The following is a 27828-nucleotide window of genomic DNA, read 5'->3' on the forward strand; positions in this document are numbered from 1 at the left end:
TTTCTCTTCATGATGTCTGTCAAAACAGAGACAAAGAAACAGTTAAAATGTCTTGTATGAAATCCCTCTCATGATCCAGAGCAGGTCGTGGTGCAAAAATCTACCGATGAACCCTGCCTATGGAGTTTCTGCAGTGGAGGAACATGGGCAGCTTGGTCTCCTCCCAGGTCAAACTGCTTCTCGAAGAATCTGTTAAGGACCAGAAAGAGCAAAGAGAGGGAAATAAAGTAAGTTTATCCAAATAAAGTTATTTCAGGACTGCATTTACTTACTAATATTGTTAGGATATGGACACTGGAGCTCTGACACACTTAAATAATAAAATAAAGAGAATTGTTCAACACAATTAACAGATAACAATTGTAAATTAATGTCATTTATCAAATAAAAAGCAACATGGAGAAGCTGGAATATTTACTTGTTCCAGCTTCTCCAATGTGAGATTTTCTGCTTTTCTCTCTAATTTTTCACTTACTTATGGATTTTGAACTGTTTCCTGACAAAACAAGTCATTTGAAGGTGACTGGGGGTGTTGGGAAATCGTAATGGGCAGTTTTTTAAACTTGTTTGACCTTATTAATTAAACAATGAATCAAATAAATAATCAATAGATTCATTGTTAATGAAAATAATTGTTACTTGTAGCCATATTTTAACATAAGCTGTAGCTGCAAAACAGTGAAGATGTGAATCTGGCTCAAAGGACAATCAAAGACACCAAAATGCAGCCAGGCACATATATATCAGGTTCATCCAACCTGATGCAACTACAAACCAAAAGTAACAGATTTTATAAGTATTTGCTGGTTTTACCTCTTTATGAATGGTACAATGTAAAGAGGGGAAATCTTTGGTTAAAAAGTCTGTAGTTAAACACAACCAGTGATGGGCTTCTTGCAACTACCCACAGGTACACTTTAAAGGCTAAAGGCCAATTTTGTGGTAGTTGGAGGGTTAGAGTAGCTTTTAATATTCACTAGTGACAAATTAACTTACTTAAGTTGAGTCTCTTTGGGGCAAAATTCCAATCTGTCAAAATCTGGGACAAGACAAAAAGACACAGCATTATTCATCATTATTACAGCTTCAACACATCACTAAACAATGGAAATACTCATTGTTACCCACAGCTTATTACACTGATATGATAGTTTTGTAATTTTATGCTTACATATAATACAATATTAGTTTTTAGTATATAGTATATAGTAGATATAACATGGTATTATAAAATATAATCATTTCTGTTCGCAACAGCGGTAGCAGTACACACCGAGTCCACACTCTCCGATGGCCACCACCTTTCCTCTGTGTGCTGATGCCAGCTCCCTCAGCCCTGAGAAGTACTGGGATTCTCCATTCTGCTCAAACTCACTGCAGCGGGTGGATGGCAGCCGACTGTGCAGTAAAACTCATCTGTAATAAATGAGGAGCTTGTTAAATGTAAAAGTATAAAAGGTTCAGCACAGAGGAAAACATTAGGCAGATTTTGCTGATTCTGCTCTTGAATAGATGGACTTATACAGAGGCTTAAAGTGGGGGACAGGCCTCCCCAGGAGGGCTCCAAAGAGTTTCATGGGAGGCTCAGTGAAAAAATTACATTAATTATCTAAGGGATATAGAATAGCCTCGCTGTGTTTGATTTGGTTAAATAGATAGTTCAGAGATACAGTAGTTTTAGAGAATTTAAAATTTTTCCCACTTACCCAGACTAATAATGCCTTACCAGAGACCTTTATTATGTATTTAGTGTAGGCTGAAGTTATGTCCAAACAGAATATTAGGCTGTCTTGGCTCATTTCTGTCTGTTTATGTGATCATATAACATTTCATGATCCCTTAGGCGTCCACGACAGGCAAAACTAACCAAGTAAACTAAAGCGGGGCGCCTTATTCCAAGCTTTGTCTGAGGGGAGACTTTAAAAATCCCTAGATTAATACAAACAATCACCTATTTTGTATGTATGTTCTAATGAAGACCTCATAAATTTACATTTACAGTGGCTTGCAAAGTATTCATACCCCTTGAACTTTTCCACATTTTTCATGTTACAACCAGAAACGTACACGCAAAGTGGCGCATAATTGTGAGGTGGAAGGAAAATGATTAATGGTTTTAAAGAAATTTCACAAAATAAATGTGGCGTGCAAAAGTATTCAGCCCCTTTTAAGCCGCAGCCCTAAATAAAATCCAGTGCTACAAATTGCCTTCAGAAGTCACCTATTTAGTAAATAGAGTGTGTAATATATCTCGGTATTGTTGTTTGTTCTGCTGTTCTGTGAAGGCCTCAGAGGTTTGTTTAGAGAACATTTGTGAACAAACGGCACCAGAAGGCCAAGGAACACATCAGACAGGTCATGGATAAAGGTTTGGAGGAGTTTTAAAGCATGTTTAGGTTCTAAAAAATATCCCAAGCTTTGAACATCTCACGAGCTCTGTTCAATCCATCATCCGAAAATGGAACAACTGCAAACATACCAAAAAATGTCTGTCCACCTAAACGTGCAGGCCAGTAAGGAGAACACTGATCAGAGAAGCTACCAAGAGGCCCATAATTACTTGGAGGAGCTGCAGAGCTCCACAGCTCAGGTGGGAAAATCTGTCCACAGGACAACTATTTGTCGCGCACTCCACAAGTCTGGCCTTAATGGAAGAGCGGCAAGAAGAAAGCCGTTGTTTGAAAAGAAGCCATAAGGAGTCCTGTTTCGGTTTACCAAAAGCCATGTGGGGGACTCGTGTTAGAAGGGAGTTGATGGGAAGATGGAGGGAGCCAAACACAGGGCAATCTTGTAAGAAAACCTGTTAAGAGTCGGCAAAAGACTTGAGACTGGGGCGGAAGTTCACCTTCCAGCTGGACCCTAAACATTCAGCTGAGCTACAACGAAATGGTTTACATCAAATAAAATAAAAAATGTGGAAAAGTTCAAGGGGTATGAATACTTTTGCAAGCCACTGTAGTGAAAAGGCCCCTGGCTCTGCAATACAATTCTAGAAAGACTGCAGACACTTTGCTTCACAATATGTCTTTGTCATTGTTACGGCGCAGTGGATAAGACACATGACTGTTGGTTTGAAAGACCCAGGTTTAATACCCCCTGTGACACATCCACCAAATAAAAGCGTCAGCTAAATGAATAAATATGTAAAAAAAATGATGTAAACATATGCATTACCTCTGGTCTCAGCTAGTTTAAGGGCCTCCTTGCTGTCTTCTAGGCTCCCTCCTGTGATCATAAACTGACGAAGAAACAGAAATTACATTACTAATGAGACCGAAGACATTTCAAATGGGTTTTTTTCAGTGTAAAATAACAGGACGAAGAGTCTATGTTAGCTACTTTTCATCCTCTGGGGACCTTGTTTGTTTGTACCAAGGGGCCTCAAATCTCCATACTTTCTAAAGGCCAGCACGGGGTGACTCCACTGGTTGATTATTTAAGCTTATGAGATAATGATGGCCTTACTTCTCAGCTGATTTATTACCCCAGTAAACGCTATGCTAATGAGCTCATGGTCTCAATCGCTGTTTCAAGTCTTCTTCAATGCAGCATTATGTTAATTTTTGTAAATGATGATCCCATTTAGAGAAAAAGAGGCAATAAAGGAGGGTATGCTTCAAGGCGTGGTTACCTTGTGATTGACAAGTTGACCAACATTGCAAACTATAAAGCCACTTGTGACTACAACTAGAATAAGTGCACACCATTAAAGTGATGGGCACACGTCTTTTCAACTCCGATTTTAAGAGCTCTGTCGATGATCTGACTGAAGTCATCTGTCAGAAAATCACAACGGGTCTCAGATTAACTTTATCCCAACAGAAGACAAGTCAAAGTAAACACGTTGCTCACCTTCATGTTTCTGCTTCCCTCTGTAAAGTCCTCTAAACATGGGATCTGTCAGGTTCACACCGATATCTGGAGAGGGAGAGGTTGAAATGTATTGATACTGCAATACCAAACACTTTGTTGAGATTCTTTCTTGATGTGCTGGGACAGATAACATGTTTTCTTGGGATCCATTACTGTGAAACTGGTACCAACAGCCTGCTGGGATATATTCTATTGCAATAACTACTGTATGTTATTAATATAAAATGACAATACATTCTGTAGTTAGTGTTCTGGCACTGACACCAAAAGTGCATAGTCAATACGCCGATCAGTGTAGATGATAAATAATATGCTAGATATGTTTCCATTAGGGCTGTAACTAATGATTCAAACCCTAAAAACATTTAGCATTCACCATCCAATAAGACAAAAAGAAAACTGCAAATCCACAACATCGAGGAGCTGGAACCAGCAAACGTTAGGCTTTTTTTTCCTTTATAAAGATCTGATTAATCAACTAAATGTTTCATCTTTTGGTGTTCTTTAATGACACAGTGGCTCCATGTTTTTGATGTTTGTAGAAAGAAAATTATGGATTTTACAAAGCACTTGTTAACTTTTTTGTTTACATCGAATATATGAGTTACTTAAATGATTGTTTTGTCTATAAAACAAGGAAGAGGTGAAAATGGCCTTTAGAGTCCACTTCTCATTGCTTGTGTCATCTGAGCAACAGTCTACCATCCAGTGGTGATTCACTTTCTAATGATATCAAACAGACTCAGTTTGGATTCTTCACTGTAATGCCAACCCTGCTGCTGATTGTAATAGCTGTAGGTACTATAAACTAAAATCAGACCCTCTGACATTTCCCTGCACAGCTGCAAAGCTCTGTGACTGCTGTGTTGTCATTTTCAGCAGGGCTAACTCCATGCTAACTAAACTGCAGGCTTTTCTGTTTGCAACAAACGACACCAAGAGACTTCCGCCCTTTGTGTTTTAAAAGCTAGCCATTAAACGTCAGTGTCTTACCGATGAATTTGTGCTGAGCCATTGCTGTAAGAGTAATACTTCTGAAAAGAATCACACATGTAGCTCTCACCAATCCCATAATGCTGCATTACCGTAATTACTGTCATATGGGAGAAGCCACTTTACTGAATAGCTGTATTTTATGACAATTTTCCCGTCTTAACTAAATATTTTAGACGGTAAAATGTGGAGCGAACTTACTTTTAGTTAGTCATTTAAGAAACGTCTGCGATGTAATCCTGACAAAAAAAAAAAAAAAGGCGGCTATAGACATGAAATATTTTGCGCATTTTGTAGATATTTACGGTCGCAACATCCAATCGCCACAAAGTCCCAGAATCCTTCGCGCTGCTAGCCGAGAAGGTGACAGGGGACGGCGAAAATGGCCTCTGCCTATCTTACTCACCAGCAGAAAGTGTTGCGGCTTTACAAGAAGTCACTAAGACATCTCGAGTCGTGGTGCATCTTTAGGTAAGAGGGCTGTCTTCGTGTGAGCTCTGCGGTGAAAAGTCAGATTCAGATTTATCTGCAGTAGAGCGGTCTGTTTATGTGCCGGTGAGCTAACAGCTAAGCTAAATGCTAAGTGCTGCTAGCCAGGTCACTCATCTTCAAATCAATCAGCTCTACTGCAAAAAGCGTTTCCTCCTCAGCTCACCCACTCTTCTTCATTCAAACAAGATCATATATATATATCCCTGACACTGTTAGTTTTAGACATTATATTGGTCAAATATAAGTTGAGACTTGACACTTTCACAGGGCGCCAGCTAGCGTCGGTATCAGTGAACAGTCCAGTTGGACCTAAACTAACGTTATACAGTCACTCACTATAACTAATCTGTCAATAGAAGTTATCTTCTAACTAGAAACGTTATATATAATGTCATTTAGTTTAATGAGTATGTGTTTGCTTGTTCACAGCCACTCTAAACACTGTTATGTAAAAGTTTGCTCCCTAAATAAAGATGAACAAAAATGGATTCAATCAATCAAGTAACTGGTTTTGATGGGTTCAGCTTCAACTCTTTTCTGTATGAGGAACTGAATGACTTGATGTTTTTGGTTGTTGTTTCAGGAAAAGACATATTGTGATCTGGAAGGGATTTGTTATGATATTATTTCACATTTTATAAAGTAATTAAGGCACCTGATTCTTATACACTTAGTTTATAGCTGGAGAAAATGATATATAGTCCAAAAGAAGACTTTTTGACAAACAAATCTCAATTAGACCCTGAACCATTGTGACATTTGAGGCTGGTGTTTATATTGTATTTTTAAAAACTGATAATTATACCAGGATTTTTGATCGCAGTGTTTTAGAGTTAAAAAGAACGTGTGACTTTTCTTAATTGACAAACACTGAAACGGCAACATATATTGGGCTTTTCTGCACTGCAGTTTCATATTGGTTATCTTATTGCCCATACAGATATATGGTATCTGTTACAAGCTCATGTTGGTCGATAGATTATTAATGTTCTATCATTTTAAATATTGTTATTGCTGAAACAGTGTGTGATATTGGGTAAAAAAAAAAAAAACGTTCGGACTCTTGAGACAAGATTTTCAGAAGATTTCACGTTGTTTACATCAAATGTCTCAGAGTTATAGTGTAAATAGGAAAACACATAGTGTTTTCTCAAGAGGAAGAAATGCTGTTTATTATTCAACAGACAATTTTTTTTAATTGTCTGAGTCATTGTAGAATCCCTGCTTCTCCATCGTATGTTTTTTAAATGCTTTTCTGTCCTGTGTGATTAAATAAAAAAAAAACTGTCTTACTATTTTATGATGTTTTATAGACTAAACGATTAATGTGCGGGTTGATCAGTAATGAAAGCAATTGTTAGCTGCAGTCCTACTTCAAATGCATGTTTCTGCTTGTGTGAGACTTTAATGGTGCTACCGTCTCTACATTTTTCTCTTACTAGATGTCTTGCACTTAAAGAAGACATCCTGTCAATATTGTGATTTTAAGAAATATAGCTGGTGTTTTCCTGTTACAGAGACAAATACCGCTTCTACGCCTGCATGCTGCGGGCTCGCTTCGATGAGAACAAGAATGAGAAGGACATGGTGAAGGCCACCATGATGCTGAAGGCGGGAGAGGAGGAGTTCTGGGCCAACCAACATCCCCAGCCCTACATCTTCCCCGACTCTCCTGGAGGGACATCATATGAGAGATATGAGTGCTACAAGGTGAGGCGGGGCTTCATGTGCTTTATCTGGATTGCTACCATGAAATGATTTGTTATGTGAGAAAGTGTTTGCACTTGCTGTCAAGTTGTTACTGCCCTCTGCTGGAAATGTAAGGAGAGTGCAACTGGATCGATCTACTCCAAACAAAGCTCCATCATGTATTCTGAGAAAGTCTATCCTCAGATGTTAACGTTGTTTGATGTAAAAGCTTAATAACAACTTGTTATTTTGAAGAATGTTCATACTTTTTATCAGGTGGCCTGTTTTAGTTAATTACGACACATTATGTAAACTTATTTGAAGTGAAAACACGGTGTGAAAATGCAGAAAGTGTCAACGTTACATGATGCTTTGTTCCTGAAGGTCCCAGAGTGGGTGCTGGACCACTGGCACCCGTCGGAGAAGGCCATGTACCCGGACTACTTCTCCAAGAGAGAGCAGTGGAAGAAACTGAGAATGCAGAGCTGGGACAAAGAGGTGGGCTGTTACAGGACACGTTTTATATACCGCCAGGGCACACGTCACCTCCATACACACAGCAAAATACACATTACAGTACTAACCATTCTAATACTTAAGAAATGACTCAGGAGTGTTAATTGATGGTGTGAATGGACACTGCCTAAGACTAACACAGCTCACCTTTGTAATGGTGAATGCACTTACTTTTACTGTGACCACAGGGCTCTAAGCGGCCGTTGTTCAAGCGTTTTTGACTTATGCCCCCCTAAAACAAATCTGTCTATTAGCTGCCCTCTGTGTTTTTTTAACAAGAAAAAGGCAAAGATTAAAGGAAAGTCAAAAAGGGAAGAGAACTATGTTTTTTTCCTCTGTTCTGTCCTGGTAATGATTTTGCAACCTTCCAGGTTTTATCCCTGTGAACCTGTAGATTCACAACAATGAATTGATAATGAAAATAACTGCAGCCTTGTTGTAAACTTTTGTCCCCTCCCGTCTGGTTCCAGGTCGCCCAGCTGCAGGCTGAGACTCAAGCCGGCAGCCCCAAGACCGAAGCCCTCCCTCCTGCCCGCAAGGAGGGCGACCTCCCCCCTCTGTGGTGGCAGTACGTCACCCGCCCCAGGGAGCGCCCCACATAAACACCCTCTACCTCCTGCTGTGGGTCACCCCCCCCCCCCCCCCCCCCCCCGCAGTCTGAGGGGAAACTGTCCCAACCACACAACAGCTGCACCATCTGTCTGTAAAGAATGTTTTATTAGTGATTTCTGAGGAGGTTCACCTGTGCAGGTTGCGTGGCTGAAAAGACGACCTGCCTGTATTCACACTGATTCTTCAGTAGAGTCAGTTTATGGAGCTTGGTGACTTTGAGAAGTCCTGTAGATGTTTCACTTAATACCTGTAACTGTTCCAATAAATAAATGTATAATGAAAATGGTGTGTGTGTTGTGTACAGGGAGACACACTGCATGTTGTGAAGCCATGTGGTTAACTGCAACTGAAAAGTCCTTAATATTAAAAAATATTGTCTGCATTTACAAAAGGTACAATGTTACTGAAGAGGTAAAGCAGTTGTCTAAGAGCTGACCATGAGTTTCATACCTCCCAATATCTCATACTTTTAAATACATAGCACAAAAGCCTATCCTGGCCATGTGTGTGTAGGTAAAAGATTTGCCTTCCAGCACCTGTAGAGCTCACAAGTAACCATTTGTAATTTGAGTGGGGTTATGTGCTGGACTACTTTACAGTCATCGCTATCTGCTTGCTGTAACTTCACATTTAGCTTAAAGATATGAGAGTAGAGATCTCATTTAACCTCCAAGTAAAGCTACCGCCCCTCCCAAAACACCATAAGTGCTTTAATGGCTCTGTGTGTTTCCACTTATCCTTGCTGATTAGACATTTGCTCTGGCAGAATTGGGGAAGATCTAGGCCATGCATTATGTTAAGTCCAGACTCAATACACCAATAGGAATAATAAAGTATCATGGTGTAATTTGCCGCTGCAACACCGCTGACAGAAGAGAGAGGATGATGTCAATCAAACAGAGTATGCACACTCCTTACACAATCCTTAGAAGCACTCCGGCTATGCAAAATAAGTGAAATCCCTTGTGTGGGTGATCCAGCGATTGTGCATGGCCTTTAAAATGCTCTCAGTGTGGTCATTACACTTTCGTTAGGCATCGTTACTGGTGTAATAGACTTAAAAGCAGAAGAAGTCAGTAATGATTAGTAGTGTTAATTTACTCTTTAACACTATCTGCTTCTAAATGTGTGACATGAAGGTAGTTGGATATTGAATATTATTATTAAAATCAAGTTATAACTGTTCAGGTATTAGACTCTGGATGGTGGAGCAGTTTTCTAAGACTGACCACTTTTTGTTTGTGCAGCTACTTAAACATTTACTAAAACACTGTTTAACTTGTGATCATGTTAAAAACTGAATTGTCTGTTGCCCAAAACCAACAATGTGTTGTAGTCTGTCCCTCTTCTCCGTCTGTGGCTCTCAGCTTCAAGCTCATTGGTTCCTGCTGAAGACATAGATCTTTAAACAGAACAAAGTCATACAACCATATCGTTTATTTAAAAAAAGGTGTATTTCTAAAAACAGATGGGCACTGTAGTTTTTAGCAAACGTTACTCAAACAGTTGGAAATACTGCATTTGATGGGGATTATTTTCAGCAGCGGATTCATGCATGTTTGGTACTGTAGTAGTGAGTATTTCTGGCAGCCAATAGAAGCAGCTAGCAGTCCTTAGAAGCTGCAGGCAATAGAAAACACTCCATCTCTACGGCGACAAGCGCGGCCTGAAGTTGCGTGGTCGTATCATCATGGTGACTGCCTTCAGAGAGTAGAAGTCTGATTCCTTCCAGGAGAACCACACGATGCCGTCCGGCCCGAGCAAGTTCTGAGCTTTAAGTGAGTAGCGCCCGCCCTGGTGGAAAAACATTTCAACATAACATAACAGATAAACATCATTCAACATTTTAACATAACACCAATCTTGTTTCAACATTTAGTTAATATTAGTCCTATACCCACTGCGTGTTCTTGTGTACTATATTCTTGTTGACCGTCTTACCTTGTAATAGACGCCGTTGAGGTTGGCGTAGAAACACTGGTGGAACCACCAGCCGGCGTGGCTGATCTCGGCACAGATGTTGCCAGTGTCTGGCGTGCTGAAGCCCTGCCGGTCGTGGTACCAACCGAACGAATCTTCCACTGTTCCACTGAAACCAGACACGTGGAGGCGGTACTGGTTCTCCTCATCCTCTATCCTGCAGGAGGAAGAGAAGAAACCATAATGTCTATAACAATGTGTGTACTGTAACGTATAAAGGCTTTAAGTGATCCTTCATCACCTGCTCCTTGTTACTGTTGCTACGCTTATCCAGCTTTAAAATTTTGTACATTGCACAAGCACTTTACAATGATAACAGTGGCAGCAGATTAACTAGTCAAAAATAGTAATCTTTAAACCAAAGGGTCCTTGTTATACAACCACCCTCCAAATTCTGTATACCAATCATCACTCTTACTAGTCCAATGCACATTGCTATGTGGAGAAATCCAAAGCTTGTAAGATCTTTATAGTACTTGTCCTCTACATGTTTCTACACTGAACAAAATTATAAACACAACACTTTTGTTTTTGCCTCCATTCATCATGAGCTGAACTCAAAGATCTAAGACTTTCTTTATGTACACAAAAGGCCTGTTTCTCTCAAATATTGTTCACAAATCTGTCAAAATCTGTGTTAGTGAGCACTTCTCCTTTGCCGAGATAATCCATCCACCTCACAGGTGTGGCATATCAAGATGTTGATCAGACAGCATGGGTGTCGCACAGGTGTGCCTTAGGCTGGCCACAATAAAAGGCCATTCGAAAATGAGCAGTTTCACCGTATTGGGGGGGGGGACCAGTCAGTATCTAGTGTGACCACTATTTGCCTCACGCAGTGCAACATATGTCCTTCGCATAGAGTTGATCTGGTTGTTGAATGTGGCCAGAGACGGTTCCTCTCTGGGTGGCTGGTCTCAGATGATCTTGGAGGTGAAGATGCTGGATGTGGAGGTCCTGGGCTGGTGTGGTTACACGTGGTTGCGGTTGTGAGGCCACGCTTTTGGAGACTGCTTATGGTAGAGAAATGAACATTTAATTCACGGGCAGCAACTCTGGTGGACATTCCCGCTGTCAGCATGCCAATTGCACGCATCTGTGGCAACTGATGGAACTGCACATTTTCAAGTGGCCTTTTATTGTGGCCAGCCTAAGGCCCACCTGTGCAATCCCCATGCTGTCTGATCATCTTGATATGCCACACCTGTGAGGTGGATGGATTATCTCGGCAAAGGAGAAGTGCTCACTGACACAGATTGTGACAGATTTGTGAACAATATTTGAGAGAAACAGGCCTTTTGTGTACATAGAGAAAGTCTTAGATCTTTGAGTTCAGCTCATGATGAATGGGTGCAAAAACAAAAGTCTTGTGTTTATAATTTTGTTCAGTGCGACAGCTATCTCTGTACCGTTACTATCTATATTATGCATCCTTCTTCCACAGGTTCTCTTTCTAACCATCTGTCTACCTGAAGGTGTGGTACAGGGCGTGTCTGTAGGCGTGGCTCCAGTCCTGCAGGTCGATGCGAAGGCTGTAGTGGCCATGGTTGGACAGCAGGTGGAGCTGTTGGTTGCCCAGCCAGTGTTCTTCTCTCGGGTCGCCGAAGCCATCTCGGTACTCCGACCAGCCGCGGTTAAAACTCACTGAGCCGTCGCGCCGCCGCTGAAAAACCGTCCAGCCCCCGCCTGGGGCACAAACATGTACACACAAAGACTAGTATTGAGTGCTTTTGCTACTGTGACTGAACCAAAATGCCTTCCAAGAAAAAGGCCTATTATGTAAAGTAGTTTAATATATAAATATAAGTCATAGACATAAAGGTTTTGAGACTCTTGATTGCCTGTTGTTTTAATGTTTTGTGATCAGCTCTAGGCTTAGATTCAGAGTTTGTTTCAGAATATGCACTTAAAGCACAATTTCAATTGACTCGAGGCCATAAAATAAGCAAACAGCAACATTAGCATTCATCTGGAGTGGAGTTTGTGTCAAGTCAAATATGCACTCTCTGTTTTGCTCTGTTTTTGGTTTCCACCAACTCTTGAGTGAAATATCTTTAGCAGCTAAACGCTTCACGATGTTCACCAGTTAGTTGCTAACTTTGACTGTCTGCTGTTTGGTGCTGAGCAGGTAGTGTACAGTGGCTTTTCAGAGTTCTTCTTTTTTGCTGACTGCTGTGTTAAAAAACACAGATGTGAGCATTGAGGCTGACAAAAGCATTAGAATTGCTCATAAAACCAAAACAATGAGTTGAAAGATAATTCTCTGTGACTTAATCACTATAAGCGACATGATTGTTGCATATTCCTCATTTAATTTGTGTTTAATCAAATTACCACATAGCAAACCAAAGGCCTGGTAGATTTCCAGCACAGAAAGACCTCACACATCGCATTGTGGGAATGAGGGAGAAATCAGAGCCCAGTAAACATTTTTGTCCTGGCCCCTCACGGTAATTGATGTTTGGCCACACTGCATATCCGTGTGAATAACGTGTTTATACAACATGTGTCTCACCCTCGGTCTCCATGTCGCAGTAGACAGGCAGGGTGGAGCCCGGTGACAAGACGATGGTGTAAACACCAGAACGCCGAACACCATTGTGATACAGAGATGCACAGTCTGACGCACAGAAAGACAGGAACTGTCCATCTGAGAGAGAGACAGACAGAGAGAGAGAGAGAGAGCATCACAAAACCAAAACATCAAACTGTCAACTAAACCTCATGAAACTGGTGAAATACTGAGATGTTGCTGTTGCTGTTGTTTATTCTAATTGCACAATGCTCCCACAAGTAAACACACTGTTCATGATCTCTTTTTTTCATTTGTCATAACCAATTTACTGTATAACGATTTACCTCACAAGATCATAAATCAATAGCATATTTAGCTCCTCCCATGCACTATAATTGACTTACCTTCCGTGAGTGTTTATAAACCTCAACTGTTGATACCCAAAAGGTTCATTTCTGTGCTGAATAATGTATAATGCTTTTTTGCCAGATACTATGCGGGTCAGCTGCAATGCTTGATTGTACTTGGAGCTTGAGAAGTAAGTAAGTAAAGTGTATTTTTGATGCATCTGTTGAGAGTGAGATAAAATGCATAAAACTACTGTCATGATAGCTAATACTAAAACTGTGGACTGTAGAGAATTAAATATTATCTTTAACTGCTTTATGTACTTATTTGTATTGCTAACTAAATGTTTCAGTAGTGGTTATGCTACTGTTTCCTTTATGTTTAGACAATACCTGTGTTTAAAATGTATTCTATCTTTGTTTAATTATCAATGAATTGTAATCCAGCACTTTGACTAAATGAATAGCTTATGTTGTGACTTTTGTTCTGTTTTTTAGACAAACAAATTCTAATTCACCTTTATGAACAGAAGGAAGCTCTAAGCCTCAGCTCATCTGTTCTAACGGACAACTCAAACACAGACATAATACAGCAGTATTTGGACAGTTTGTGACATGCAAAGCCAAGGTAACAATTCTGAATGGTGGTAGCTTAAACCTGCAGTGCAAAACTTTTGTCTCTCCCTTCTGTCAGTGAGAGTAATTGGCTCCCCCACTGTCAACATGCTTATGAGGCTCTGCCATACTGAGTTGCTGCTGTTGCTATAGTTGATCCTCCCTTCAACTCTGCCAAACCAATCAGTCATTGCCGGTTGGCATAAAACACATCACCGCCGATTTGCCAGTGTGGGAACGTCACTACAGACACCAGATTTAAAAATTCAGGTTTTTGTGTATACAGAGAGATTTATGAGGCAGTGATAGGCTTAATCAGCATTGTGTGATGGCGTGAATGTAACAGATGTTTACTGCAAAATGTGTTTTTGTTTGCAGAACCTGCAGAAGAACTGCTGCTGTGCGTAGTTTTGATTGTGTTTAAATGCTCCATTTGGCAGTAAGGTTGCAACTCACTGCTGCGTTCACGGCACGTGTACCTGGTGGCAGTGTGTCTCGCATGCCGAGCAGCGGTGTAGTTCTGATGACGTTGACCGTGCAGCCTGTGTTGCGGCTCATGTGCTGCACTGTGGCTGACAAGTTGCGGAGCTGTGCTTGCAGCTCGTACAGCAGCGCCGCATGCACGTGGAGCAGCGTGTCGGTCTCGGCATGACGCAACTCCAGAGAATGCAACTGCTGCTCAAAGGTTGAGTTTAAACTAACCCTTTCTTCACCCTAACAGATAGAAAGACAGAATATAGATTTTAATATATGGAAATAGAAAGTTGAAACAGTGTTGCACAGGCAAAATGCAGTATCTGCAAATAAAAGATCTAGAAGCTAAGATGACTACACCTGCTCACTGATTACCTTTTAGTAGGACTACTTCAGCTTTTGTTGCTTTTGTTGTCTTTGTCTTTGTACAGCCTATTGTGTAGCTTATTTGGTCAACTCTGAAGGGAAAACATGGTCTACTGCTCTGCTACGACTTTCTGATAAACGTCTGGCAGCAAACAATGTCACAAAGTCAGATTGCAGTCTCTCGATTTTGACCAGGGGTGGAAGAAAACACTACAGCCCAGAAAAATTCTCTCTGGGTCAGTCAGACTCAGAAGGATGCAGGGTCCTGGCCAAAAGGCCTGCAGCTAATCTTGTTAGCATTCAGGGTTAAGGAGGGCTTAGTGGGTGTCAAGACAGAGAGATAAAGACAGACACAGAGATAAAGACAGGCAGGGATAAACAGAGAAATGCATGAGAGTGTTGTGTTTTGCCTGCCTGAATAATCTGTTCCCCTGTTTTATGATAAACTGCATGAAATAACAAGCAGCATTTTCACCGTTACTGTTTGTAGCATTGCCTGTTTCTGTTCAGTTAAGTTGCATTTTTTATGATATAATATCCCAATATAAGAATTTATGTGAGAATATTTTATTACAGATGTTTTATCAGCTCCTGTCTGTGCTAATATGTTAGCCTGAATATCAAAGTACAACTGAGGCCATCTGGAAATTTAATCTGTTGGTAGTGGTAAATAAAAAGTCTGGGGATCACCAGAGTCATTAGTATTCATCATGTGGGGAACACGAATATCTGTATAAAAGTTTATGGCTGTTGAATAGCTTTTGAGATATTTCACACTGGACACACAGACCAAACAACTGATTGTTCACACATCAAGGCTGCAGAAGGATGTACAGTGAAAGAATGCCGGGTAAAATCATTGATTTGTATTATTTCTTGTTATGAATCTCAGTGCTTCCATTCCATAAAACTAAATATTTGTCAGCCAGTTTTTAAAGACGTAAGTGGACATGGATATCCTGAAAAAACTGTGACTTCCTGGAAAACAGTGAATCTTTAATGGAGATCTCACACTGCACTAGTAGCCATGAACATGAAAATAAATCAACAAAGTAGTAACATTTTTAAGGAATCCCACCCTTTGGCCCCTCCTATCAAATAAAACTTTTACACCATTGGCGTAGTTTTGAATCTTACTTGTGGGTCCCCTGTCTCAAAAACTGGGAGGTGCACAACCAAGAGCTGCGATAACTTCCCGAACCTACATGCTGCGTTGAGCATAAAAAAAGCTTAAGATAGCTAGCTATGGATGCACTAGCCATGTTTGTGGGAATGTGCCTGTGTGTTTTGAGTTCAGATCTGTGTCTGTCTGATCTCAGATGTCATAAAAAAATACATTTTTTGCAGTTATTTCCCTCCAGTGTGACTAATTTTCCCTCTCATCTCTTTATGTCTGCCATCACCGGTAGGGCTTCAGCACATATCTGTTGGCATGCCATTGCGCCGCCTCTAAAATTGTCTGAACACACAGGAAGTGCAAGTCTCAAAATGTCAAACTACTCCATTAAGAAACTTAAGCTGCAATTTTTATTGTACATACAAAGACAAATATATTTTAGACTAACAAACAGCAGTGTACCTGCATCTCAAGGGCCTTGACTCGATGCCGGTGGTTCCTCAGCTCCTCCTGCAGCTCTGACATTGTCTCCCTCAGGTCCTCCAGCTGCTCCTTTCTGTTCTGGTTCTCGTGGAGCCAATTTGAGACATCGTCTGTACAGCGAAACATATCTGGGCAGCGTTTTTGTGACGTTCCCACTGGTACTGGAGGCAGCGTTGCCATCAGCCGGCACTGACCGTTAGATGTCAGCTGACTGCTGTACTCGCCGCACTGTCCTGCTGAACCACCAGTGGTTCGGTTGATGGTTTGGTTGGTGCTATCACCAACACCAGCGTTACTGTTGCGTATCATCGGCGGAGTGTCCGGGGGTAGATTAGAGCGTCTTTCATGGAGAGACGAACGAGGATGCCAGTCAGCATCCTCATAGTTGTCCGTGTTAAAGTCCCGCACGTCCCAGTTTGTTTCAGTGTTTGAGTCTGGTACATCCCTGCTCGTTTGGATGTCCAAGTCTAGTACATCCCCGTTTGTTTCTGTGAGGATGTTGGGGTGTACATCCTCATCGTGTCCAACGTCTGTGTGTTCATCAGAGGTCGCAAAGTCACCTGTGAGAGGGTGGTAACACCAGCCGATCAGCAAGACAAACGTTAGTAAAATGGATCGCCAATTCATTCTGAAGATTTAGTAACTCGCTGTCCCTGGTTATTGTTGACTTTTATCCATGGCAAGTCTGAGAGAAGTCACCAGTAGAATCAATTAATGGACTGACATCAGGGTCAGAAGTCACAGCAGCAAGACGAGGTCCAGGCCTCCCCCCAAGTTAGGCTTGAGTTGTGGGCTTAGATTCAGGATGTGGAAGACCTGTCCAAAACAAAGTGAAACAAGCAGATTTAGTGCATTAAAGTTTGTCCATGAATTGAGTACTTAAACACAAACCAGGTGGACTCCTTAAAACTCTGTAACATCAAAGGTTTCTGTGAAGGTGCTCAACTTGGTCCAATGGCACAATTGCTTTAACATTTACTGGGCTGGTATCCCATCTGGCCTTGAGATCCCCTTAGGAGGGTCTGGAAAGTGTTGCTGGGGACAGGGATGTCTGAAATACCCTGTTTGGCCTGCTACCACCAAGATAAATAAACGGAAGATAACGGATGGATGGATGGACTGGTGTTGAAAGTCACTGAAAGAGTTGTTCATTTTTAGCCAAGGAGACAGGTTTACAATCAGTGAGAGAAGCATGGATTTACTTCCATGTGATGACTCAAGGAACCTTAAACACTCAAAAGATCAGTGAGGTGAAGAGAGTAGTTTTAGACAAGGATGCTGGATGCAGAAACGATCTAAATGCAACCCAGATCCTGCCTATATCTCATGCGAGTTGAATCTCTGATGAACAAGTGAAATAAAGTCCATGTATTCGCGCAACAAACACAAACATGCAGGACCCCTTCAAGCTGTTGAACTAATTACCATCTTCACTGGGACGAATTTGATCCTTTTTAAATTACGAAACATGGCTGACTCAGGACATTTTACTGGAAATGTTTGAAAAAAAAATCCTAATATTTCCTGTTTCTGCCATTGGACGAGTCATTGTGTTTTGCACAAAAGACATTTTTGTCTGGGTATAGTGTCCTTTTCACACTCTTCAGAGCCTCAACTGTATCACTGCATGAGGACAATGCAACTTTGACAATAAAACTAAAAGTAAATAAATGTTGTGAGTGTGAATGAATGTGAGTCAATGTTGACTGTGTCTGCAGGCAGATTTTCTTAAATGGTTGTAATCAATGGAAACCAGTTAAGCTAAAAACTGACAATAAGCTTTGAAAAATACTCAGCAGGAATTCAAAGCATTGGCAAAGTAGCCAAAGTAGCTAAAACACTATGAAGGCCTGATAAGATCCTTTGGTTAACGCACATTTAAATTGAAACACAATAAGTATACCGGTATATTTGAACCACCAGTCCTACCTGTCGCCCTGTATATCCCAGCATCCTTGCGCTGAATTCACCTCAATGGAAAAGCTTCAGGACAGCCAAGAGACTGTGTGTGTGTGTGTGTGTGTGTGTGTGTTCAGGACCGGGTGTAACATCTTATCCCTATAATCCTCTAAGGGGATTGGCAGCCTTTGGCCTGGAAGGTAATAGATTACAAATGGGACTACAAATTGCAGTAATTGACATTGAAGTGAAAGAGACAGAAAGAATAACAATGTGATTTTAACAGGTGTTACTGAAAGAGATCTGTCGATGAAACAGATCTGCAATTCTTGGTCACATACTGTAACTTTGGAAGAGCCACACTTTCTTTTGTGTAACTCACACTTCTGAGGTCTCACATTAGTTTCAGCAGAACTTCTAGCTTCACTGTGTGTTGATGTTTTGACCCACCACTGTTAATCAGTGTGCCATTCACTTACATTACCAGGCATAGATTTATCTCTAATGGTGATTCCAGCTTTCTATCTGCTACAGTTTTGCTTAGAGACTTTCATAATGGCATTATGAAAATCCTTTGTGCAAATCTTTATTAAACTAGTAACTGTAATGCTACTAATGCACTGCATGCATACATTGGTTAAGTGAATCTTGCGTAAGGATCATGATGCAACAGCGTCTCACAAAATTTATTCCGTCCAAATTTAGTTCAACTGAAAGGAAAGTGTGCTGTAGCCATGCTAGTCAGCTGGTTTGATCGGCCATTTCTTTGGTCCTGACTCAAATATCAACTATTTGCCACCATGAGGCTGACATTTGTTTTTTTTGTGAAATATATCAACAACTGTTAGATGGATTGCCATGACATTTGGCAGACACAATCATAATTCCCTCAGGATGAATTGTTAAATTGTTTGTGACCCCTCATCAGGCAATTTTTTTTTAAATGTGTTTAATATTTTGGCTTTTGACATCAGCCTCACTGCTGATTAGTAAATGTTAGCATGCTTACTTGCTAAATTAAGATTCAAATACTTAATAAATGGCATGAAAGCATTGTCTTTGTGAGCACATTAGCGTCCCAACTCCCCCCAACACTGATGATATTGCTAAAATGAAAGGTTTGTCCAGAATGTGGCTCTAAAGGAGGCGCAATAAAATCGAAAAGTATTTTGAAGTTTGAATGCACAAAAATAACTTTTGGTCTAATTGAATCTGTGGTTATTTACTCCTGGTAATTAAATGTGTGAGTAAACATGTAAGTTTTTATTTTCAGTGTAGAAAAAAGCACCAGACAGAATTAAATTGCAGGAGTTGGTGAATAAAGTGTCTCCAGTTCGGATACTGTGTCGATAATGTAATTGGTTTGAGTTTTGCTTTACCTCTTCATTTTCTACCTAAACATATTAGAGAGAGAGAGAATATGCGTGTGTGAGTCTTTAATGGACTGAATGGAGGTTCAAGGCTGTGGGAGCCCTCTAATGGGTTTATATTTACCTGCCCGCCTCTGTTGTTCCATTAGAAAAACAGAAAAAAACAAAACTACTCAAAGAAAGGACTTTATCATGAGAGGCTGACATAATGACTTAAAGCTAGGATTATAATGGTGGATGTGGAGCCTTGAACAGAAGTTCCTGTTGGATGTAAAATCATGACTATATTTGCTTAGAGCGGTGAACAAGAGCTTTAGGTTTTGTGGATGCGGAGCCTTAAAGAGAGGTTCCTGGTGCACAGGCTGGGGTACGCTTGAATCAAGCAAAACATACGTAGAAAAAAATGACAAGTAGTTTTGTGAAGCATAAATAAGAGTGCTTGAGAGAAAAGTTCAAACCCTCCACGCACCTGACCAATCAAGATGATGGGTCTCAAATTACCCTCAAATCACTCGAAGACTCCCTCAAGTCGGAAGAACAACTTATAAAGCCTGCAAATATTTTGGTAAAGGACTTGCCTAATTGCCGTCATATCATGCAGAAAAATGGCTGATGAAAGAAAATGCTTTTTATTAACTCACATATTGCACATATACTGTCACCTCACAGCAAGAAGGTTGTGGGTTCAAACCTTAGTTGCCCCGGCTTTCTGTGTGGAGTTTGCATGTTCTCCCCGTATCTGCATGGGTGCCAAAGACATGCGGACTAGGTTAATTGCTGATCCTAAAAATGTGAGCATGAGTGGTTGTTTGTCTATGTGTGGCCCTGCGATGGACTGGCGACCTGTCCAGGGTGTACCCCGCCTTTCGCCCGATGTCAGCTGGGATTGGCTCCAGCCCCCCCCCCCCGACCCTGTACGCAGGATAAGCGGTTAACAAGGGATGGATGGATGGTATTAGGTTGTAAGCTAACCGTTAGCATAGACCTGGATTAGTTATTTATAAGCATGAACCCTGATAACAAGTTAGGTAAAGCAATAATTTACTGGTTTTAGGGAAAGTATTGGTGCAGCAACACATCTGGAACAAAATCACTAATCCTAAACTAAACTGTTTCAGCATACTTTGACAGCAATGTCACACAACAACCCAGACGCTACAAAAACATCCGTGTTGTTTCCACAATTCGACTTGAAGCTCATAAACACACCAAAGCCAGAAGAACGACTTGTCAACTCAAGAAATGGGACCATCCGAGGAGAATGTGAATTAGGCTGCTGGTCAGTGGTGAATCTTAAAGAGAGGCTCCTGGTGGACTCTGAGCATTAAGTTCATCCTCATCCCCATAAAACAAGTCAATCCCCTTCAGATCCATCATTAGTCACACTGAGGGCTCAGACAATGGAAAGACGCTGCAGCAGATGAGTGTGTGTGTAACTGTAGACTCTGACCCACAGGTTTGAATCCCGTCTTCCGCCCTGTGACAACATGTTGGTTTGGTGATAATCTGCCCAATATGCTGGCTGACATTTAACACTCAGCTGCAGCCCTAGCAAGGCGGTGAGTGAAAACATGAAAACATGACGTGTTTCTTTCTGTTGTGTGCGAACTTGAGTCTCCAGTTTTCTGTTATTATGGAGTTTAAAGACAAGCTGTTTGTTTATCTAAGGTTACTGGACACGGATATTCAACACTGACAGCTCATCTACTAAAGTCATTTCAGTTTGATGTTTAGCAGGTATAATGTTTACCATGTTCACCAGCTTAGTTTAGTTAGCATGCTAACATCTGCTAATTAGTAAACACAGGACAGCTGAATATCATCTGTTATGTCAAACTAGTAGAACATAAGAATTCACTTTTAAACCCAAAACTTTGGTCTTTCCAACAGTCTGATTTTATTTAGAATGAACATTAAATCCTCAGAACCAGGCAGCTCATGTGGCCGTAGACTCTTGTTTACATGGAAAGTTCAGCTTCTTGAGTGATGATGATGATGATGATGATGAGGATGATGAGGATGGTGGTGGTGTGTGTGGGTGGAAGAGGGGGATGGTATTTCATTTATTGTCCATTTTCATGAAGGAGTGTGTGTTTACAAGCATGAATGAGAGAATTAGGGGGACTTTTCAGGTAATGACGTCATGATGTGTGTGTGTGTGTCCTTGGCTGACAAGATATAAAATCATCTGGAGGACTGGAGGGACAAAAGTGGACGAGAACAACAGAAATCTCTGTCTAACGGCCAAACGACAAGAAAACAACAGAAAAGAAAGAGAGAGAGAGAGAGACAGGACAACGTGGTGAGTATCTTTATTATCTGTTTGTTATTTATTATATTATATACTTTTCCAATTAACCCCATTTTCATTAATTTAATTGTTTTATTTTGTATATGTAATGTAAGTCTCTTTGTCTTGCTTTGAGTTAACATATGTATGTATATGTAAATTAAACATATATATATATATAGAATATTATATAATTGTTATAAAAGTAAATTATTATAAAATACTAATAGAGAATAGCGTAAACTACAACTTCCTTGTACACTAAAGTGCAAAGCTGACAATACTAACAACAAAAATAATACAACAAACAATTGACATACTGACAAAACTCAACGTAAATACTATAAAAGATAAAATGATCAATAAAAACAACACAACCAGAATAAAATTACCAAGGCGGACAACCAGTAAAACTCTTTGAAGTACATAATTAAATATGAAGAATATATAAAACAGGAATGCATATGTATGTAATTTTTAAATGGTTATAGAAATGAATAATACATAACATTAAATAATAATAATAATATATGAACTTTCTTACAAGAAAATAAGCAAGTGCTCTACAAAACAAAAAATTATAAAAAGCAGACAATTTTAAGAGTATTAAAACATATAGATATGGTGTTTCCATCTTTTGAGCATTTAAAAATAAAATATAATTCACCTTATTCTTACTTTTTAAGTATTTTCAAGAAGACTTCTTGTACAAAATAACACAATATAACAGCACAATCGCCCACAATACTCAGATGGTGAAGGAAGTACTCAGATATTTTACATAAATAAAAGTAGTAATACAACAGTGTAGAAAACCCGTTACGAGCTAAAGTCCTGCATTCAAAATGTTACTTAAATAAAAGTATTAGAAAAGTACAAATTATGAAAAAATGCTTCCAATTTCGGAATAATTTATAATGTAGCATTGGATTATAATCAGCGATGCATTCATGTGTTCATGACTTTAATGTTGCAGCTGGTAAAGGTGGAGCTATTTTTTATTACTTTTAACACTGCTACGTTGTGAATTTTCCTCCGTATATATATTAACCTATAATAATGCATCACATTTTAGTTGTTGATTATATTTTGTATTATTAATCTCAATCTGCAAACTAACTGAAGTCCTTAAATAAATGTAATTGAATAAAAAGTACAATATTTGTTGAGTAAAAGTATAAAGTAGCAGAAAATGGAAACACTGTACTAGGATCATATCGGTATTGATAGTTTGACAAATTATTTAACATGAATCTTTTGAAATGTTATTCAATTATTTTGAATAGAACGGTTGATTTGGACCTTTTAACAGCAGTTGTTGGTGTTGTACTGTAGATCCTAATAGGTCAAGCTTGTTTAACGCACAATGTGATGAACTCGACTGACTGATTTGTCAGTCTGCATGATGTCATGATGACTGATTCTGCTGAACTTCAAGCAGGCAGCAGCCCCTACAAATACAAACTGGATAGAAGTAATGATAGACTTTAGATTTTCATGGAAAAGACAGCAGGATACATTTTCTATAAATTATGATTACATCTCATAGGCCCTTTAATTAGACCAGAAAACCAGACCAGTTATTATTAATTTCATTATTTATTATTTATTATTATTTTTCTTTCTCCACTCTTTATATATATATATATATATTGGCTATATTAATTTTATCTTTTGTATAGTCTCACTTGTAAAGAAGCATTCAAATACATTTAAAAAGATACATATACATATGTAAATAAATTAAATTAAATTAAAAGTAAAGTTGGCCATTTTAACATGGAGGTCTGCGGGGACAGTGCCATTGGGAGCCAGCCTCAAGGGCCGATTAACAGTTTTTGGCACTTAAACACTGTCTTGCCGCTTGATCCAGTGATTTCCAAAGTGCTTTGCAAAAGGCAAACACAAGACAAGAAATTATCGAATGATGAAAACCTCCCCACTAAAACCTTATGAATGCACAAATTTAAAAATGTGCATTAAATATACCATAAACAATCTGACCAGTAAAATAAATTTATAAATAAGTCAAGTCAAGTTATTTTATAAGAAAAATGTTGTAATTTTTTAATTCCTTTTGCAAAGCAACAAAAATGACATTAATGTATGCGTGTCGCTGTCTCCGATTGGTTGGTAGAGGAATGTGTCCTGTGTGGCTATTGGTGGCGGTGGCGTTGGTGGGCGTGGCCAGAGGAGGCCTCCTTCAGTGCTTGGACCATCCGAGCTGTCAGGAGGTCAACTCTGAGAGCAGCATGATGGTAACGCACACACACCGGCCTTACCACGTATCCCCACGAACACAAATTCACTACTTAGGCTACATTTGTTTACAGATGGTGAAATAATATAAGCAGTAGGCCGACTGTATGTAACAGCAAGTGCGTCACTTTGTGTTGAAAAGAGCTGGTGGGCACTGGGTGCCCTTATAAGGTCTGATAGGAGTGTGATGAAAGACTTTGGTCACCAGAACAAGACGAGAAGATATTTTAACACTATTTTAAATAAGTATTCGATGATAAAATGTATGAGTGGGGGCTCTGGCGGTCCTCCCCCAGAAGATTTTGAGCATTAAACACTTAATTTCCTGCATTCTGGAGACATTTCTGCACCAATTTATGGAGTAAATATCTTTATTTATATGAATGGCAGCACAAAATTCAGCAGGTGACAATTCAAAATATAACAATAAAATGGAATTTAATGCAGGAAAATCAGAAGCTTTTTTTTGTTGCTTAAGTAATTTTCTTGGAAAATGCACATTTGTTTCTACTATATTTAAATTGCATTGCATTATTATTGTGTATTATTGTGCAAATATTTACAAAGCATTTTGATTTGTGTTTTAACATTTTTGTTCCAAGCTTTTTTTCAGAACATAGCTTTTGTAACCAATTTCACTTTAAAAAAGTATTTGGGAAACAGCGGCCCCAGTGTAAATGACACCAATGGTAACAGATTTGTAACATTTTATGTATGTGACTGGCACACAATGCTCAATAGTTTTTTTAAGAACACAAAACAAATTTGCACCTGCAGTTAAAACAATGGCTGTCCATCTGAGTATGTTGTGAAGTCTGTGCTCTCTGTCTGTTTGTCTGCTGTTACTGTCTTTCTCTACTGCGGTCAAATACAACCCGAACATTTTTATGTGACTGTTTTCTTCCTACTGTTTTCTTCCTACTGTTTTCTTCCTACCTCTACCACACTACTCCCTGTCTCTGCTGGGCCTACAGTAGCATCCTTCCTCCCAGGACTATCCTACAAGAAGACCAGGGCTCTCTGGCTGTACCGATTCCAGCAACATCCATGAACACAGTAGCCTATAGAACATTTTTTCTCACACACTGCTCTCAACATTGGAATACACATGAATAAAAATATTACTCATTAACCTACTTAATTCTGCTCTCCTTGCCTTCACTTCTAATATTTCCACACAAGCACGCACATACTCCTCTGCTGCAAACACAGCGGCTTTCTCTACATCTTTTATTTTTCTCTTTCCCTGTACAGTATTTGTCGGCCCTTTTGTTATTGTGTTATTTAACATTTACCTTATAACCCCATCTCTGCTCACACAGTCCCTTGTGATGACCTTATAAAATCCTCAGTTTGTTGCCTTTTCATTCATCTTGTCCTTTTCTCTATTTACTTATAATCATGTTCATCTTCTCTGTGCTCTCCTGCAGGACTGTATCCAGCTCTGTCACTCTGACCTCACTGCTGAGATACCCATCATCCCAGGCGATGCCCACCTCCAACCTCCTCCTCCATCAGATCCCGAGTCTCTGTCTCCTCTCTCTCTTTTATCTCCCTCCTCTTCCTTATCCTCCTCTCCTCAGGCCAAGCGCTCCTACTCCATGGAGCATTTCCGCTGGGGGAAGCCTGTTGGGCGAAAGCGCCGCCCGGTCAAAGTCTACAGCTCTAACGACGTGGAGGAGGAATCAGCCGAGGTTTTCCCTGGAGAGATGAGGAGACGGGAGCTGGCAAGCAAGATGGTAGCATCACAGGATGAGGAGAAAGCGCAGGAGGTGGCCGAAGAGGAGCAGGAGCAGCTCCCGGGAGAGAAGAAAGATGGCACGTACAAGATGAAGCACTTCCGCTGGAGTGGCCCGCCGGCCAGCAAACGCTATGGCGGCTTCATGAAGAGCTGGGACGAGCGGAGCCAGAGGCCGCTGCTCACGTTCTTCAAAAATGTCATCAACAAAGACGGACAGCAGCAGAAGTGAGTGAGGGAGGTGAAAGGAGAGGGAAGAGACAGACAGAAGATGAGCAGACAAAGAGATGCCTCCAAACTAAATACAAAATATGATGTTTGTCATACTTTCCAAAAGCCTGTCTCCTAGAAATTAAGTTTATTCACTGCTAATTAGTTTTTCCATTTGTGTTCTGATGAGAAACAAAATCGCTGCCTGGATTCTGTTCACAGACAGTGTTTTACAAGTTATTTTTGTTTTTTGTTGATTAATGGTTTAGTCCATAAGTCTATAGTGAAAAATGTTCATCCCATTTTTCCAGAGTTGATGTCGTGTTCTGTCCAACCACCAGTCTCTTACCAAAAGATACCCAGTTTGCAATGAAATAAAAAAAAGAAAAGAAAAGCAGTAAATATTCACAACTGTGACTCTATATGAATTGTTTTTGGCATTTTTTGCTTGGAAAAAGACTTAAACAATTAATTGATGATCAAAATAGGTGCCTAGTTGTTTCAGCTGAACAGTTTTTTTGCAAGTGTAGGAAGGGGCTACATTTCTGGACGGCACAGGCAGGTGATTAGGGTGGATGGTTGTTGTACAAATCTGGGTTCACATCCTGAAACATTTAAAAGGTTAGGGAAAGATTGTATTTTGGGGTAAGTGTTAATAAATTAAAAATGTCTTGTCTCACTATTAAGGTTTTTAGTATAAAACCAAGACCATGACAGTTCCTCACTCTTAAAGGATCAGCTTCTTACTATGAGTGAAGGATACAGTAGTTAATTAGTAAAGTTTCCCCCATTATGGTGACATACAACCCAATCCGGGCTTCATTAGGTCTCTTTCAAAATGTATTTGCTGTTGTAAATAAGTAATATATGGTATAAATTTAATTTCTAGCAGACAGGGTTACAGTAGGGTGACATTATCAGTGTCTTCTGTTTGACTCATTTGGGTGTTTAAAAGATCAAGATTAAAAGAGAGAGAAGAAGATGATGATGGGAGAAAAATGTTTTATAAATTGATTCATGTAGATAATTGTAAATGACATAAAAACATAAAGTTATTTGCAAGCAAAATACATGAGATGTTTGTTTTAAATCTATCTATCTATCTATCTATCTATCTATCTATCTATCTATCTATCACACAAATCTGATCACTTGATCTGAACAAAGCATAGAGTCTGCAGTCATGCTTGTGGCTCTGTTAGACTGTAGGCACAACATCAGCATGCCAAAATGTATTTATTAATTTAATTTTTAAGGGAGCATGTAAAATATTAAACATGTAAGTGGATTGTACCACAGTTAGCTTAAAGCTAATCTTCCCTTGGCAGGTCACAATTGCTGATGTTTAACAGGTTCATTGTTGTTGCTATGTTCACCATCTTACTTTGGTATGTTATCGTGCTAACATTTGCTAATTAGCAGTAAAAATGAGTTTTGCAGGTATTTAGTCATAAAAAAAGAACTGGAAAAAATTAAATGATGACACCACATGGAAAGTCAGAGGATCACCAAAGTTATTACAGTTCATCTGGAGGGGGACATGAACGTGTGAACCACATTTCATGGTAATCCATCAAACAGAGACATTTCACTATAATGATAAATGTGAACCTCATGGTGGCGCCAGAGGAGAGGTCAAGTGAGCTCCACTGTAATTGGCATACATCATCTATAGGAACCATGAAAGTCTGTACTAAATTAGAGATGCAATAGCCCATAAAAGAGAATAAGAAAACTTTGAGGAGGAAAAGTCATCAACCATCACAATCAGTTGAATCAAAGACATCATATTTTGATCTGGACCAAAGCAATGGACTGACTCCAGCTGACTGAAATAGTTTTCTCATACAATGTAAGAAATTTAAGTTCTGAAATTATGAAATCCTACTAATCTAACACTGAGATTAACTCACTTTTTGCGGATTTAATTAATCTACTCCTTTCAACGAAGACTGCAACATATTTCAGCAGTGATTCTTGTGACAATACA

At 39.7% G+C, this 27828-nt stretch overlaps 3 protein-coding genes and 2 long non-coding RNA genes across 6 annotated transcripts; 2 read left to right on the forward strand and 3 right to left on the reverse strand.

Moving 5' to 3' along the window:
* Positions 1 to 163: 163 nt before the first annotated feature.
* LOC119907952 lies at positions 164 to 1387 on the reverse strand. The gene is made up of 3 exons (XR_005445157.1): positions 1274 to 1387; positions 997 to 1039; positions 164 to 189 (listed from the first exon to the last, which is right to left on the reverse strand). It is a non-coding gene; the product is annotated as an uncharacterized LOC119907952 (long non-coding RNA).
* A 2333-nt stretch (positions 1388 to 3720) lies between these two features.
* LOC119907953 lies at positions 3721 to 4964 on the reverse strand. Its single transcript, XR_005445158.1, has 3 exons — positions 4867 to 4964; positions 3853 to 3918; positions 3721 to 3776 (listed from the first exon to the last, which is right to left on the reverse strand). It is a non-coding gene; the product is annotated as an uncharacterized LOC119907953 (long non-coding RNA).
* Positions 4965 to 5199: 235 nt separating this feature from the next.
* On the forward strand, positions 5200 to 8458 carry LOC119907948 (NADH dehydrogenase [ubiquinone] 1 beta subcomplex subunit 9-like). Its single transcript, XM_038725662.1, has 4 exons — positions 5200 to 5337; positions 6876 to 7068; positions 7432 to 7545; positions 8034 to 8458. Exons 1-4 carry the CDS (start codon positions 5249 to 5251, stop codon positions 8163 to 8165), a joined length of 528 nt encoding a protein of 175 aa, XP_038581590.1. The 5' UTR covers positions 5200 to 5248; the 3' UTR covers positions 8166 to 8458.
* A 1165-nt stretch (positions 8459 to 9623) lies between these two features.
* Positions 9624 to 18025, reverse strand: LOC119907662 (angiopoietin-2-like). Its single transcript, XM_038725378.1, has 8 exons — positions 18002 to 18025; positions 17052 to 17145; positions 16052 to 16632; positions 14112 to 14346; positions 12671 to 12805; positions 11625 to 11841; positions 10117 to 10312; positions 9624 to 9969 (listed from the first exon to the last, which is right to left on the reverse strand). Exons 1-8 carry the CDS (start codon positions 18023 to 18025, stop codon positions 9823 to 9825), a joined length of 1629 nt encoding a protein of 542 aa, XP_038581306.1. The 3' UTR covers positions 9624 to 9822.
* LOC119907947 (pro-opiomelanocortin-like) lies at positions 14207 to 26906 on the forward strand. Of its 2 annotated transcripts, XM_038725660.1 has the most exons (5): positions 14207 to 14317; positions 20798 to 20900; positions 21518 to 21643; positions 23769 to 23889; positions 25321 to 26906. In XM_038725660.1, exons 4-5 carry the CDS (start codon positions 23773 to 23775, stop codon positions 25858 to 25860), a joined length of 657 nt encoding a protein of 218 aa, XP_038581588.1. In that variant the 5' UTR covers positions 14207 to 14317; positions 20798 to 20900; positions 21518 to 21643; positions 23769 to 23772; the 3' UTR covers positions 25861 to 26906. The 2 variants fall into 2 exon arrangements, with proteins under 2 accessions (XP_038581588.1, XP_038581589.1); XM_038725661.1 differs by lacking the exons at positions 14207 to 14317; positions 20798 to 20900 and adding an exon at positions 21061 to 21078.
* Positions 26907 to 27828: the final 922 nt, after the last annotated feature.

Source organism: Micropterus salmoides, unplaced genomic scaffold (genome assembly GCF_014851395.1).
Source record: "Micropterus salmoides isolate LMB-PRFRI ecotype aquatic unplaced genomic scaffold, ASM1485139v1 Ms_hic_scaffold_17, whole genome shotgun sequence".
Taxonomy (NCBI): domain Eukaryota; kingdom Metazoa; phylum Chordata; class Actinopteri; order Centrarchiformes; family Centrarchidae; genus Micropterus; species Micropterus salmoides.